The sequence below is a fragment of the Puma concolor genome, chromosome D2, assembly GCF_028749965.1.
Source record: "Puma concolor isolate L17-30 chromosome D2, mPumCon1.1.hap2, whole genome shotgun sequence".
Classification (NCBI taxonomy): Eukaryota; Metazoa; Chordata; class Mammalia; order Carnivora; family Felidae; genus Puma; species Puma concolor.
The window spans coordinates 72,274,521-72,289,723 of NC_141677.1; the positions used below are offsets into that span (position 1 = coordinate 72,274,521).

Below are 15,203 nucleotides of genomic sequence, written 5' to 3' on the forward strand. Positions count from 1 at the left end.
CGCCACCCTCCCCTGAACCCTTTTGTTCAGGGCCTCCCTTTGTATGCCAGTGGTTGTACCTCTGAGGGTCAACCCTCCGCCCCTCCCAGCCTCCCAACCCCGGCCTCCCCGCCACATGCAGGCTTCTGCACACATCACAGCACCCCCCACCGCGGCTTTCCAGCAACTGTAAGTAATCCACTGGGTAATTCGATGAATAGCACCCCAGTCTCACGCTAGAATCCAAGTTCTGTGACAGCCTGTCTTGTTCAAGATATAACTGTACTGAGTAGATACCCGTCAACAGGACAGACGGGTGGATACAGACACGCTTGTCCCTGGGAAACAACCTGCGGAGCTTTTAGCCACCAGAGGGCAGTATTGGAGCACAATCTGGATGAAGACCCCGGCGTAAAGGACTAGGTGACCAGGGGTGAACCACGGGATGTTTCTTTGCGTGTTAAGTCTGGCTCGGACCTGCCCCTGCTCAGTGCAAGGCATGAGGTCACCTCTTATTTTTGTAAATGTAACAGCACATCACACAGAGGGTGGGGAGTGGGAGAAAAGGTATCACAAACCTCGTTCTTGCCCCAGATAAGCCCTAACAATCATCCCCTCTATGCACGGGGCCCCATCTGGTGATCCACAAACCAAACCCACTGTGAATCCCCAGAAGGTTTTTCAAGCAGCTCAGGGAGTTATAAATACTCCTCCTGCCCTGAGGGCAGGAAGTAACTCATTGTCCCTTTCCTATAACACAACCACTCTGAGGTCAGAAAGGGAGTAGACAATTCTTTTTTTTTTTTTTTTTTTTTAAAGCGCAAAGAAGTAAAATGCAAGGGAGTAAAAATAACGCAGGGCTAGGCTGCATCTCCGAACAGGGTGACGGTCCGCAGAGCGCAGCAAACAGCCCAGAGCCCCGCGCCCCGTCGCCCGCCCCTGCGGGCCAGTGGTACCTCGAGCTTGGCCAGCTCCTCGCCGTGGTGCAGGATGCGGAAGGAGTAGAGGTGGTCGGGGCTCGGGTCTGGGACCACCTCACAGCCCAGCAGGCTGACGGGCTGCTGGGCCACCTTGCTCCGGTTCCGGTCCAGGTAGAAGTGCAGGTGACTGTCCCTGACGGAGCACCAGCGGGACTTCCACTGGCTGTTGACCAGCACGTTCAGGTAGCCTGCCGGAGGGGACAAGGGTGTCCGTAGCTGCCACCACCTCTGGGCCTCCTAGAAGCTCCCCCAGAATCTCAGTTGCAAGACCTGTCGCGCTTCGCAATAGGTCTGTCCCGAGGGCAGCGAGCCGTGTCGTTGACTAGAGCAGGCGGGTGGTGCGTGTGTACAGGACAAGGCCCCCTCACCCTCCTACCCCCACTGGCAGCCACCCTCCTCACCGCCTCTGGTCACTTAGGCCACGTGCAGGAAGGTCCCCGGCCAGGGCCGCCTCGCTGCAGGTGCCATCACGCGCTGACGTCCACAGCCCTAGTTCCGTCACCATCCCCGACGGACCTTTCCATCACTGGGCCTCGGCTGCCAAGTCCTCCTCCCTTCTGCCGGCGCCCTCTCATCCTCCCCAGTGCGGCTGGCCTTGCTGGGCCCTGCCCCGGTCCTGCACTCCCTGCGAGGCCTTCCTTCAGAACCCCTGGATCCCAGAGCAGTGAAACCTGTTTCCACGTCAGCCTCCCCAAGCGGACCCTGGGCTTCTCAAGGGCACGGGCTCTGCCACCTTCACCTCCAGCGCCCCGGGCGCGTGCCCTGTGGCCTCCCCACCAGGGAGCCCCTCTCTCCGTGGGCCAGCAGAGGCGGCCAGCACTGGGGTGCATCGGTCATGCAATCCTTTATCGTTCTCAAATGGTTGCAAGTATTGGGTTCCGCTTCCCGAGGACACGCCTTCCCCCTGCCTTCCACTTGGACATATACGGAGCTGACACCATGGGCCAAGCACGGCCTTGTCCCCGGGGCTACAGAGATGAGTAAAATCCAGTCCTCAGGACCCCCGGCACAGCCCGTGGACCTCTCTCTGGGCTGCTCACCTTCCCAGAGGGACCGGCTTACAAAGCAGATACCTCCTCCATTCTAGAGGATTGAAAGCTGTTCTGAGCCCTAACTGGGCTGAACTAAGCCACGCAGCAGGTCACGGAGCCTGGCCACCTTCCGGCCCACCCAGTGCGGGGCATACAGTGGGGATCATGAGTCCCTCAAGGCCACGCGGACATAGCCACAAGGACACCTGCAAAGTAGAGGAATCCTAGGCCAAGCCCTAGGAATTCTGGCTCGTCCAGGCAGTGCCCCCACTTGTCTATCACAGTTCTCTGGACCACAGAGAACTCTGGGTCAAGAGAGCAGGGAGCCCAGATGCCACATCTTGACGAAGAGAACAGCTATGTGCTCTGGCCCCCTTCCCTAGCCACAGGGGACAGGGGCATGCTTCCCTGCTGAAGGGACTTCCAGCAATAATCCAGTCACATCTCCCAGTGGCTCAGTGACACCAGGCTTTTGTGCCAAACACTGCGCCCCCTGACGCTGCAGGGGCTGGCAGAGCTGGGCCACTACCCGGTGCCCTGGCCAGAGAAACAAGAGGCTCCAAAGGTGAGGGCCCCTCTGCTGATTTCCTGCCCCACCCGTCTACTCCGCCAGCCTCAAAAACCACAACTCAACTGGGACTCAGGAAAGGAGCCCAGGGCTGGGACATGGGTTCCAGGAGGAAGAAGAAAAGGCCTAAAGGTGGACCATAATGGCCTTCGGCCTCCGGAGTGATCGCAAGGAGTCCCAGGTTGGGAGCCAGGACAGAGGCTCACCCAGGATGTTTTCTGGGAAGGGCCTCAGTTTCCTCAAGGCTGAGAGGGGAGGAGAGATGATGTCTATGAGCCCTAGCAGCACCCATAACATCCTCTGTACCCTTCTGTCTCTCCCTTAATGGGTCTCACTGTCCCCAGCTCAGAATCCTTGCTCGTGCCCAAGGATGCCACCTCACCCTGTTTAGCTCCTGCCCGACCTTCAGGGCTCGGGCCTGATCTTGGAGTGGGAAAGGTTCTTTCCCTGAGTCCTTACAGCTATGACAAGGACACAGCGTGTGGTTTAGGGGTACGAAGCCACCATCACTCCTGCGCCGTGAGTCGTCAGGGCTGTGTCCTCCCCCTGCCCGGTCCCCTTCCCCTAGCCCTGCTTGCCACGCTCCTTCAATACTGATCAAATAAAAAGAGCACTGGGGAGACACAGCAATCAATTACCAGCACTTCTGCAAAGGACCCAGCACTGCAGCAAAGACAGAGTCTGGTCAGGCATAAGGAACGGCCTGCAGCAAAGGTAAACAGAAGCCAGGAGCGACAGGTTCGCCATCGCCCAGAAACGTTTAAAGCAAGACCGAAAATCTCTGCCTGTGCCGTGACAGCGGCCTTCGGCTACGGTTCTTACTGGATGTCTCGAGGGACCTGTCCGGAGGCTCCAGCGAGGTAGACTTCTTCCGGCCCAGATTCATTAGGTTGCTCAGTTTGAGGCCAGTAGAACATTTCTTCTTGACTGTCAAGATGAGAGAGAAACCCATCAGCACGGCACACAGCCCACCGAGGCGTCCCGATGAAAGACAGAAAGAAGACCAGACCCGTTCCCACTCCCTCTGCCCCTCCCTGCGCTCGGGCACACACGCGTTTGCACGCACACGCGCGCCTGCCCCCCAAACCAGGACGCACGGCCCAAAGTCAGGTGCCCCTAGAATCGCACATTCACGAGGGCCCCCCCACCCCCAGCTCCTCTCACAGAACATGTCAGCCCTCGAGAATCTCCGCGGACTCTTGGCTCAGAGAGATTGGGTCCGGGGTTAGCAAACGAGAAGAGATACAAGAATATTCTAACCCCAGCAAATTCATAAAACGTGACCTCAACGAGGTCACCTCTCTCTTTTTCCCGGATTTGTCAGCTGTGTTATTTCCAGGCAGTGTATAAGTTGGAGGCACGTTGGCAGCAGCTGTCCAAACCCGTTAGGGTTGAGCCACACAGCCACGTCTCATGGCGTGGGGTCCCATCCCCCCTCCCAGGCCTCGGCTGAGGGCCACAAGCATTGGTACCGTCTTTGGCCTCTGGGACCTCGGGGTGGCCATCTACGGAGCTCCCATATTCCGGGGCCGACCCGTACTTCTCCGTTACATCTGGCTGTGGAAAAGAGGGAGACAGGTGAGCCATCTTGTCTGGGAACGGTTACCTCAGGGATCACGGTTTAAGGGAAACTAATAGATAGCTTTTGGGTGTCGCCTAGAGGTTCCTGTGGAGTCTGGGTCACCGATGGGACACTGGCCACACTTCCCTTGGGCCTTCTGGGGGACGTGCCTTCACCTTCCCTTTCGCTGCCCCATCCCAGAGACCGTCCTCTACTTCAAGGCCACCACACATTCAAGTTTACAAGTTCTCAAAATGCTATTCGACCTGATGCAACAGCGGCCCCGTAGCAAGGCTTTTAAGAACTGACTGTGCGGGGGCGCCCGGGTGCCTCAGTCTGTTGAGCGTCCGACTTCGGCTCAGGTCATGATCTCGTGGTTCGTGAGTTCAAGCCCCACATCGGGCCCCGTGCTGACAGTGTGGAGCCTGCTTGGGATTCTCTCTCTCTCTCTCTCTCTCTCTCTCTCCGCTCTTCCCCTGCTCACTCTCTCACTCTCAAAAAAACTAAAAAAAAAAAAAAAGGACTGTGCCACTAACACATCACTAACACATCAGGCTTCAGAGAAGGGCCAGCTTGCCTGCACAAGTTCAGACCACGATTTGAACCCTGGCTGGAACGCTCTCCATCCAGGCCTGGTGCTTGACTTACAAGCCTCTCTGGGCCCTGCGGTGCACGTGTTTCAAGAGGGATAACATCCCCATCTACAGCCCTGGGGCTGCTAGGGGACTAGAGACTTTCCAGAAGGGTGTGCTGGCCGCCGCTGCTGTTAGAATGTGAAGCACTCAGAATATTCCAACCAAGCTTCTCCCAGAGAACCACTTCCTCCAGACCCCTGGGTAACAAGCTGAGGATCTCTCAACCAACGGGACTGGCCTCAGGCGGTGGCTCGAGGACTGACATGCGTGACCGGGTTACTCCATGAGGAATGGCTGGTGCCTTCCCGATGAACGGAGCGCCTCCTCCCTACTCGAGCCATCCGCGTACCCTCTGCCCTCTCCCCTGCCGGGGCAGGGCCGCCCAGGGTGAGACCCAGCGACGCCGCTCTGTGCACACCCGGGCTCCGGGGCACCTACCTGCAGATTCTTGGGGACACGGAATGGGAAGCCTCAGGCGATGGCCCTCCCCTCGGCCAGCACTTGGCCCTTAAACTGGGGCCCCACAGCTCCGTGCGAATGAGCAACAGAGCCCCTCTGGCTGGAATCAACCCAGGACGGTTCTCCCAGCCCGGAAGCTCTACTGAAAGTAAGTGCAAAACAAGGGCCTCATACCACGAATTTCCCTGATTAAGAATGGAGGGCACGCTGACCTTTGTTCCAATCGGCTTCCTGCGCCCAAGCAAGAAAACATTTCGGGTTTGTATCAACTTCCTCAGTTTTCCTGCCAACCTGGGAACCACTGCCCTTATCCCAGCATCGTACGTTTCCCACTCATGGGGCTGAGGTGCAAAAGCAAAGGTCTGTCTCATGCTTGTAACGTTCACGGAGGAGAAACAGGACGGCACTCTCCTCCAGGCAGGACGGAGGCTTACTTTCGGGCCGCTCAGGCGCTGGGCGTCTGGGGTGTACTGATTTCCCTCGGGCGCTCCTTCTGCAGGCAGGCCACTCACCTCCTGGATGACCTGAAGGAAGAGAAAGCCGTCAGCGGAGTCGCCTGCTGGCCGGTACTCACAGCCAGACGGCAGCTGGAGCCCCTGGAGGGGGAGCGGCTGGAGGCGACAGGCGACGCACAATTTCCAAGGGACGGAGACCCTGCCTCTCACCCCTGGCACCTGGCCTGTGACCGGGCAGCCTGCGGTGGGGGCGGCCCGTTCCATGGGCCCACTCCCCTGCAGACCCCCCCCCCCCATGTTCCGCTGGTGGCCGCTTTACCGCAAAGCCAAAAGATGGCCCAAGCCACCAGCCCTCAGCTCTGCCAGCCCCCTCCCTGCCCTCACCCTGGGCAGGATGGGCCATTCGGCCGCGGGTCTGATGAAGAAGTGCACTTGTCAGCTGCCCCCCCCGCCCCCCCCCCTGGCTTTTCGGGAGCCATGGAGCTTGCTGCGGAGAGCCTCCACGCTGCTCAGGAAGCAGGCCTGCCAATGGCCTTGGTCCGGCACTGGCTCTCCATCCAGACTCACCTGTCACAGTCCACCCCCCCCGGAAGGAGCCTTTTAACTGGGGGCGAGCGGGGGGGCTGGGGGCACCAGGGTCAGAGATGGCTCTGGCCACTCTCAGAACCGCTGTTCTGAGCCCGGAGCCACCTGGGGGATTTCCAGAGGGTCAGAGCCCCGGGCAGCCACCAACAGCCCTCTGGGCTCAGCAAGAGTACGTTCAGAGACCCTCCCTTTTCGGTGGCTGCTTAGAGCAGTTTATAGAGACAAGTTCAAAATGAGAAAAGCCGAAGAACAAAAGGAAGAAGGGCGGTGGGGACGGGGGAATACACAGCACTTCTCGCCTCTCCCATGGACTCCAGTTCGGGACGCTGGTCCACACGGCGGACCAAACGTGCAACGTGGTGCCGTGGGAAGAGGGCAGCACCGGAATCAGACCGCCAGCTGCGTGATCATGGGCCTAAGCTTCAGTCACCACGTCTGTGGGATGGGACGACACCGACACCACCGGGCGGCTGTGAGGACTCGGTAAAGGACTCGGCACAGGCCAGGCACGTTCATTACCATCCTCATTAGCTGGGGCCTGGATATGTGGACCCCTTCGCAGGGGAAGCATGCTAAGCCTGGAGTCCAGACTCGAGGGCTTCTCTGGGGGAGCCCTGCCTTGTGCTTTCCTTTTCTGGGGTTCTCATCCCATATCCGCATTTCCCGTTCACCGCCACCTACTGTCCCTACAGCCAGGCCATCTCTGTGCTCACCTGACCAGGGAGGAGAAGGGCCTCTGTGAAGGCCCACAGACAGGCTGTGCCTTCTGAAAGTATTCTTGTCTTTGAAACCACCGGCAGGGGTCTCAAGATGAGGGCATGAGAGTTGGGAAGGGAGGCTGGGGTCAGAGGAAGAGCAGGTGAGTGTGAGCAGTCAGAGGAATAGCACTGGGAGCAGGAGTAGCGTGTGTGTGTGTGTGTGTGTGTGTGTGCGCGCACACGCACGCACGCATGTGTGTACATGCATGCAAGTGTGTGTGTGTGTGTGTGTGTATCTGCAAGTGTGTGTGCATGTAAGTATTTGTATGTACATGTGTGGATGGGGTAGAGGGCACCTATGGTGAGTGCCCCTACACTGGACATGCATCAGTGTGGCCGTGATAGAGGAGGTGGGGAGGGAAGGAAAGAGGAAGGGAGGGAGGGAGGAAGGGGAGAAGGGGGGAAGGAGGGAAAGATGGAAGGAAGAAAGAAAGAAAGGAAGGAAGGGGAGAAGAAGGGAAAGGAAGGGGGAGGAAGGGGTGAGTAAGGGAGGAGGGAAAGAGGGAGGGAAGGAAGGAGAGGGAAAGGGTAAGGAGGGAGGTAGGGGAAGAGGGGAAGGAAGGAAGGGGGAAAGGAGGGGGGAAGGAGGGAAGGAAGTAGTGAAGGAAAGGGGAATGAAGGGAGGGAGGGAAGGAAGTTTGGAAGGAAGGGGAAGAAAGAAAGGGGGAAGGAGGGAAGGAAGGAAGGAAAGAAGGAAGGGAGAAGAAGGGAAAGAAGGAAGGGGGAAGAGGGGGGTAAGGAGGGAAGGAGGGAAGGAGGGAAAGAGGGAAGGAGGGAAGGAAGGAGAGGGAAAGGGGGTAAGGAGGGAGGTAGGGGGAAGAGGGGAAGGAAGGAAGGGGGAAAGGAGAGGGGAAGGAGGAAGGAAGTGGTGAAGGAAGGGGGAAGGAAGGAGGGGGAAGAAGGGAAGGGGGAAGGAGGGAAGGAAGGAGGGGGGGAAGGAAGGAAGGAAGGAAGGAAGGAGGAGGGAGGGAGGAGGAAGTTTGGAAGGGGGGAAAAGGGAAGGGGGAAGGAGGGAAGGAAGAGGGGGAAGGAAGGAGGGGGGGAAGGAAGGAAGGAAGGAGGGGGGAAGGAAGGAAGGAAGGAAGGAGGGAGGGAGGGAGGGAGGGAGGGAGGGACCTCTCTGGCTCTGGTCTCACCAGGGGTCCTGCTGGGTCTGGAGATCCCTCTGCAGCTGTGGGCCCCTTCTTGGTGCAAACCTCATACCTTCTGGAATTGTCATGCTTATTTTTCATATGGGGCAAACCAGGTTTCATCATCACTGGGAGCTGTACCGTGTATCCGTAGCAGAACTGACCAAGGCCATTTGTGATGGTAGAATAGAGGGCTGCGGTCACGCAGCACCAGGTTTGAGACCCAATCCTGCCACTCACTGGCCAGGTGACCTCGACTGGTCATCTCCTCCCTCTGAGCCTTAATCACCACCCCTGTAAAATGGCAGTATTAACATCGCCCAGCGCCCCCCCCTGCCCCCCCCCCGTGTGGTTAGGTGGGTTAAGTTTGCCAAGAGCACATGGCCCATGGTAAGTGCTTTACACGTGGCTGTGCTGTCGATTCTTCCTTAATGAGGAGGTTCGTGGTGCCTCTCTAGAGGCCAAAAGGCAAACGAGTGTCCCCAAGGGCCCAGCTCAGGCCCGGCAGCAGGGTGCCGTGATCCCTTCGTTCCGAATGATGGCTACCACCTGGAACACGGAAGCCCTGGGAGTTTGAAGGACTGTAGATCCTTTACCCTTGACAATGGCCATCCCTTGTAGAAAAAGTCAGGGAGACAGAACTGAGGAGCCCCCGGGGAGCCGCAGGGAGCAGGCCCAGCAGGCCCGTGCCCCCCCCCCCCCCCCCCCCCCCCCCCCCGCCTAGTGCCACCCTCACCCTGAGCCACTGCTCTGCTTGGTCCCTGCTCTGCAGGCCGAGCACGATCACGTCGGCGTTCATGGGCGTGATCTTTAGCTTGTGCTCCTTCTTCCGCACTTGCTTCTCCTTGTGGATGACGCTGCTGCCCACCAAGTTCACGTCCAGCTGCGGGCTGTGGTCCTTGGAGGATTTGTAGCACTAGGAGGGAGAGAGACGCTCTGAGGCTTTGCCAGGCCTGGCGGGGTTCCGCAGCGGAGGGGCCCGCGGGCACAGCAGGACCCCCGGGACCTGGGCGCTCCCCAGCAAAACCAAAGGTGCGGACCCGTGGCCTCGAATATCAGCAGCTCTTGTTCTCGGCACCAGAGCGACCAGGCTGATTGTCTCCCCTCCCGCACCCCTCCTCCTTGCCAGTCTCACCCAGGGATGCCCCAGACCCCGCTTATCCATGCTGCTCGAAGGTCCCTGTAGGCCTCAGGTTGCTCCTAAAAACATCCTCTGTAGCCAACTCTCATACTTCTGGCTGGACTCACTCACTTCCCCGCCTGTCTACATTTCTTGCTTAGCGCCTCAGGAAGAGGGCCGTAGGGAACCGAGACTAAGCTTCGTATCTGCTTAGTTCAGAAAATGGTGTGTTAGTGAAAAAACACGGGGACTTGCTTCCCCTCCCAAAATACTGGCCCCTCAATTTGTCACAGGTATAAAGGGCGTCCTCACGGGGCTGCTGAACAGGCTTAGCAGAAAGAACATCTGCACAGAATCGGGCATGTTGTGAGTGGTGAATTAAGGGCACTTATAATGATTCCAAGGAACTGCCAATTAGGACATAAAACTGTGAATTTTAATTTAGAATCACAGGAAACAGGGCTGTGGTCAGAGTAACAGCTTCTGCTTTCCTTAGGGGTTTTGTCTTATAATCAGTAATTCAAAATACTGTGACTTCTGAGACGATGCCTCTCATCCTAGTGCCGCACAGGCAAGTGCAGTAGCCAGAACGGGGGCTGGGGGAGTCCTGACCGTGCAGCAGGGTGGGGTCAGGATGTGAGGAAGGAGCCCTCAGGCCGAGGGGACAAGATTCCTGGAAACCGTCTACGGGATGGACTGGGGGCAGGGAGTGTTAACCCCAGCCCCCCCCTCTGAATGACAGATGAAGGCTACTAGACCCTTTTAGTTGAGATAAGGCACTTTCGTTCACGCAAAGTTCTGCACACGATTTTGGGTTAGGAAGTGGAGAAAGCCTCCAGACATAAAAGGCTCTGACCGCCTAGTACTGGGGTCCATCTCCCCAACTCCCCCAAAGAGAAAAGACCGGAACACAATGAGAGCCCCACTGACCAGGAGCCTGGTGTCCTTGACGACGCATAGCTGCTTGGCCCACTGTCCCAGCCACTTCTTGCGCCACAGGAAGGCACAGATGCGGGCGTCGCGCATCAGCTCGATGCCGGCCTCAGGCGACGGCCACTGATAGGGGGCCGACTTGCCCTTGCTGTTTTCCTCTTCGTCGTAGGACTCGTAGGAGCTGCTCACTGCCTCTCCGTCCTCTGCAAGGAAGAGCCACGGGTCACGGACCCATCGGCAGGGGCCATTCCAAACGTGCTCCGTCCAGGAGGGAGGGCAGCAGGCAGGGGCGGCCAGCGGCCTCCAGGCCGCAATGCACCTGCCTCTCTGTGCCCTTGACCCAACCACAGACCTGGGCAGGCCTGGCCCCCAGATGTCCTCGGTGAAGCTTCCTGGATGCTGCTTCTGGCCACAGACATGTAACTAAAACCAGGAGTCTCTCCCTTTTCCTCCTCAAATCTGTCACCCCAGGCTCCGCAGAAACCTCCGACGAGACATTGCCCACAGGCGACTGTTCACGCTTCACAAGGCCAGTGCCCCCCACCCTCCGCCCCCCGGGGCCTGTTCTTCACCTAAAGGAAGAAGCAGGGGGTGAGCCTAGCAACAGGCATTCTATGGGCCGCAGGAAGGGCTCACCATCTGAGCCCAGGCTGGGCACATGCTGAGCCTCCCACAGCCGCCTGCCCAGCAGGGCCTGCTCTGTCCCTGGTCTTGTCCTGGGAGTGGGGGCGTGGGGGAGGTGGGCTATAGCTTCTTAGGGTGAAAGAAACCGCAGTCGGAAATGGCTCTGTGGGAAGGCCGGCCGGCCCCCTCAGTCGCAGCCCTTTCCCAAACCCACTTCCAGCCTCCCCAGACTCTGCTCGCTCTCCCCCGCCCACTGCACACCTCCCTGCACAGACAGCCCCTTCTGCTGGCTTCCATTCCTACCCTTCCTCCGCCTCTGGCGACCAGCCCACCTCACGCGTGTGTTCCATTCAAGAGAATCCCCAAGCTCACCAAGCACAAACTGTTCGATTCTGTACACGCTCCACATGCCTCAGTTTCTGTCCTCCCCCCGGACCCTGCGAGAGTTGCTCTGTTCTCTAGGCCTCGCTGCGCTACTCAAGATCAACAAACACTAGGTGAAGGACAAAGTCAGTAAAACCCAAAAAGCAGGACACGGACAAAAGAGAATCTCAGGATCTCTGGTGCAATCCTGCCCTCGGCACGCAAATCCTGTCTGTTGGAATCTCGGTGCTGCGCTGGCCTCTGCTTGATTTCCCCCCTGGATGGGGAGCTCACTATCTTATGAGCACTGGATACCTCCTTCTATTACTGGGTAGCGATAACAGAAAGTCAGGCCGCTATCTACTCCCCGGGACTTCTACAGACATGCTCTGGCCCTTTGAGTCGCAGTGAATACACCTCCTCTACCCTCCCCCTGATCCCCTTTGGAAAAAAGTCAGCCTGTGGGCCCATAGCCTTCCCTTCTTAGAAGCCCCTTCTACTATCTGTACAGCCAGGGTCCTATGTACTAGGAAAACAGCACCGCCTCTGAATTAAAACGTAGAAAAACGTAACGAGGCCACGGCCACAGTTATTCCAGCTCCAATGCCAATGAAAATGTGCTTTACTATTCCTAAAAACAACACCGCCAGTATTTTAACACCAGCTTTCTTTAAAGCTCCCTTTCACATCGTCATAAAAACGTGGCACGGTTCATAATTTCACACCTATTAAAGAAGCAAAGATTGAAAGCCGTGGCATAGCCGATGGGAGAGCCGAACTCTCCCACTGCCGGTAGGACATACAGGAACGCAGGCCTCTCAGAAGACTACCCGGCAGCTTGTTGTTTTGTTTCGAGAGCCGTAAAAACACCCATGCCCTTTGACTCCCACAATCCCAGTCCTGGGAGTTGATCCTAGGAAACTAGTTTTTTTTGTTTGTTTGTTTTGTTTTTTAAATAAAGAAGCAGAGGGTGGGGGAGGTTACATAGGCCAAGATATTAAATCCAGGACCATTTACAGTCAGCAGGAGAGCAGGAGGTGGCGAAGCATGATTGCATCCACTCTGGAGCATGCCCTGCGACAATCATCAAGGAGAACTCTGAAGGCCAGTCCCCAGCCCAGTAAATAGGATCTAAGTAAGAAGGCCCAATTAAACTGATATGTGCGAGCTTTTATACCCACAGCTCGGTACTGAAAGACAACAGGGAGAACTCAAGATAGCTGATTTGACCAGGTGGAGGAGCAACGTGATTTTACTTGAAGAAAAAAAAAAAAATGTCCTCATGGTCACTGCGGTATTATCTGTACAATAAGTGAAGTAAGAACGATACAATGTCACTGGATGCCTCCTTCAGTAGCAAAACTTAATAGAGGGAGGCCACCGAGTTTAGCACGAAGAAGTGGGCCGAACCCCTCACTGGTTGTGCTTCTGGGGTCCCCCACGTGTTCCGTGGAAAATTCTAACACCTGTCCTTCCACTCCGGGGCGGTCTGCGGAAGCTGAGAACAAACAGCAAATCGCAGTAGCTCAAACTACCTGCAGCCGCCCCGGGGGAGCTTGGGGCAAATGCACTGTAACTTCATTTATCTCTAAGAGCGATCGTAACACGGCCGTGAACGTGGGGCAGTCTTAAAGCAGGTACTTGGCTTCCAGGGGTCACGGGACGAACAGGAGTGACAGGCAGGATGCTCGGACGATTCCATCCCATTTCTGCACCCCTGGGTGGACCGCACCCCAGCATGTGCTGCTGGAGGTTTTGGGGAACAGAGGGCAGAACCACCACACGGCGTTCTGGTCCTTCGCCCACGCATGCGGATGCCAGCTGTGGAAGGCCGAGTAAGTCTCTCCTTCCGGAAGGATGACACATGCCATGCACATGCAGGACCCATGCACAAGGCCCATGCGCAGGGCCACCCTCGGGGCATGCATCCTATTCCCTGAGAGCCAGGCAGCAGGCACCAAGTCACTGGCATTCCGCTCCGGGGACAGGCAGTACCCAAGGTGATCGTGGCGTAAATGACTCCGTCGGGCACCTGGACCCATCTGGGGATTCCAGTGGGCGAGAATCCACCACAGTGACCTGTATGAGATCCAGAAGCACAGAGAAAGGCAAGGTGGAGAGACACAAGCTGAAGAGAGGGACAGACCCAAGCGCGGAGGGTGACACAGAGAGACCCAGTTGTCCATCACAAGCCAGTACTTCCCCACTGGAGGGGTGGGTTCTCAGGAGAGGCCCTAGCCCGACCCAGGACATCTTTCCTCAGCACCTTCTCACCCAGAGATGACCACGTAAGTACTCGTCACCAGTGGGAGGCGCGTAGAAGGCCCCTCTGGCTGGTACTTTTAAGAAGCACGTAGGAATTCTCTGCTGTCTCTTTGCAGAGGATTCTGTGGCCTTAGAGGGTGGCTGAGCCCACACTGGAAGGCGGCTAAACTACCTGGTGAGCAGTGATCCCCACGTAGGACAGTTCACAAGAAACAGACATGTACTGTGTCACCATAACCTGGAAGGGAGGTTATCTGCTCCAGCAGCTGCCAGGTCCCCCACACGAGACATTACAGGCCAAGTAGCTGATGTCTCGGGCAAGGAGGCCTGACCCTCGTATCTCCTGCACAGGCCATCAGGGAGCTTACTAAGCTGTTACTCGGAGAGAGGGACCTGCCCCATCAGAGCCGGGTGGGGACAGTGCTGATGAAGCAGGACAAGAGCCCAAGCAACCGCTCTCTTGAAGGAAGTCCGCAAAATGGCTGGTGGCCAATGAACCAGGGCAGGGGGCAGGGGGCCAGAGGTCACTCCTCCCGGTGTGACCAGCACGTGTCACTGCTCAAACAGGTGCAGGGGACAACAAGCAGGAAGTGAGGGCAGGCCGGCTTTCATATGCCGGTGACGCCCTCCCTTCGCGGCCCGTGTGACCAGTTCTTCCCAGGTCATCCCCGGTCCTTGTCCCGGCACGAGAGGACAGGCCGTCGGCATTCTTCCTGCACACCTTGCTGTGTTCACGCCGTCCCCACAGGGACGCCCCGGTCCCGGCTAAGACCAACCTGAATTCACAGTCGAGAGACAAACCCCGACAAGCTTGAGCCCACTTGTTGATGACGAGGTGTGTGTCTGTCCCACAGACAGGCCCCCGGGAGCGTCTGGGAGGCAGGCCCCGGCTGGCACGGGCCACACCCCAGAGAGCCAGGCTTGCGAGGCTCAGAGGTGCTCGTCACGGTGAGTCACAGCTTCCTCCTTCCACACACATGAGGATGGCCGCGCCGCACCGTCGGCTTTGCTCTGGAATCACAGCCCCGCTGGAGACGTGGCAACACCCCACACGCTCAGTGGGTTCAAGCTAAGTGATGCCCGCCCACAAACCAGGAGAATAAAATAACCTCCATCCAAACAGGCCCTCACCTCCCACACAGTTCCTGGGACCGGAGGCAGTAGGTAAAGTGTGGAGAAGGATCCGACGCGGCTCCAAGGGACCTGTCCCATGTGATCTCTGGTCCTGTTCCTTACGGAGCCGACAACACCCCTCTCCAGCCAAGTTCAATCCCACCACCAGGGACCCTTGCCTCTTGCATCTGCAAACTGCTTTGTGCTCTCAAAGACCTTTCACTTATCAAGGAAAGGAGCAGATTGAAGTAAGAGGGGGGAGCGAGAGGGCCAGAGTCCAGCTGCTCAAGTGAGTAGGCCCATGATACTCTTCCTTCTGGAACTTTTGGGGCCTTTCTGTGCTAGCGAATCCCTACTCCAAGAGCACTTTTTTTTTTTAAGTTTATTTATTTATTTTGAGAAAGTGAGACAGAGCATAAGCAGGGAAGAGGCAGAGAGAGAGAGAAGAGGACAGAGAATCCCAAGCAGGCTCTGCACTGTCAGCGTGCAGCCCTACGTGGGGCCTGAACTCACAAAACCATGAGATCAGACCCGAGCCAAAACCAAGAGTTGGACACTTAACCAACTGAGCCACCCAGGCGCCTACCCCCTCCAGAGCACTTCTGATCTGAATCTCCCAGGCTGAGAACCACTGGCCAAGGCCA

General features: G+C 57.5%; 1 protein-coding gene across 7 annotated transcripts in view; it reads right to left on the bottom strand.

The window, feature by feature from the left end:
• The window catches only part of AFAP1L2 (actin filament associated protein 1 like 2), a 99,591-nt gene that overhangs the window by 9,150 nt on the left and 75,238 nt on the right, over positions 1-15,203 (bottom strand). For 4 of the 7 annotated variants that reach the window (XM_086680942.1, XM_086680943.1, XM_086680940.1 and 1 more), the window contains 7 exons: positions 13,177-13,260; positions 10,192-10,397; positions 8,878-9,057; positions 5,648-5,737; positions 4,031-4,115; positions 3,381-3,485; positions 936-1,147 (listed from right to left, as the gene is read on the bottom strand). In XM_086680942.1, the coding sequence (XP_086537068.1) occupies positions 936-1,147; positions 3,381-3,485; positions 4,031-4,115; positions 5,648-5,737; positions 8,878-9,057; positions 10,192-10,397; positions 13,177-13,260 (962 nt within the window). The remainder of the gene's footprint in view (positions 1-935; positions 1,148-3,380; positions 3,486-4,030; positions 4,116-5,647; positions 5,738-8,877; positions 9,058-10,191; positions 10,398-13,176; positions 13,261-15,203) is intronic. The other 3 variants (XM_086680947.1, XM_086680944.1, XM_086680945.1) reach the window with 1 other exon arrangement.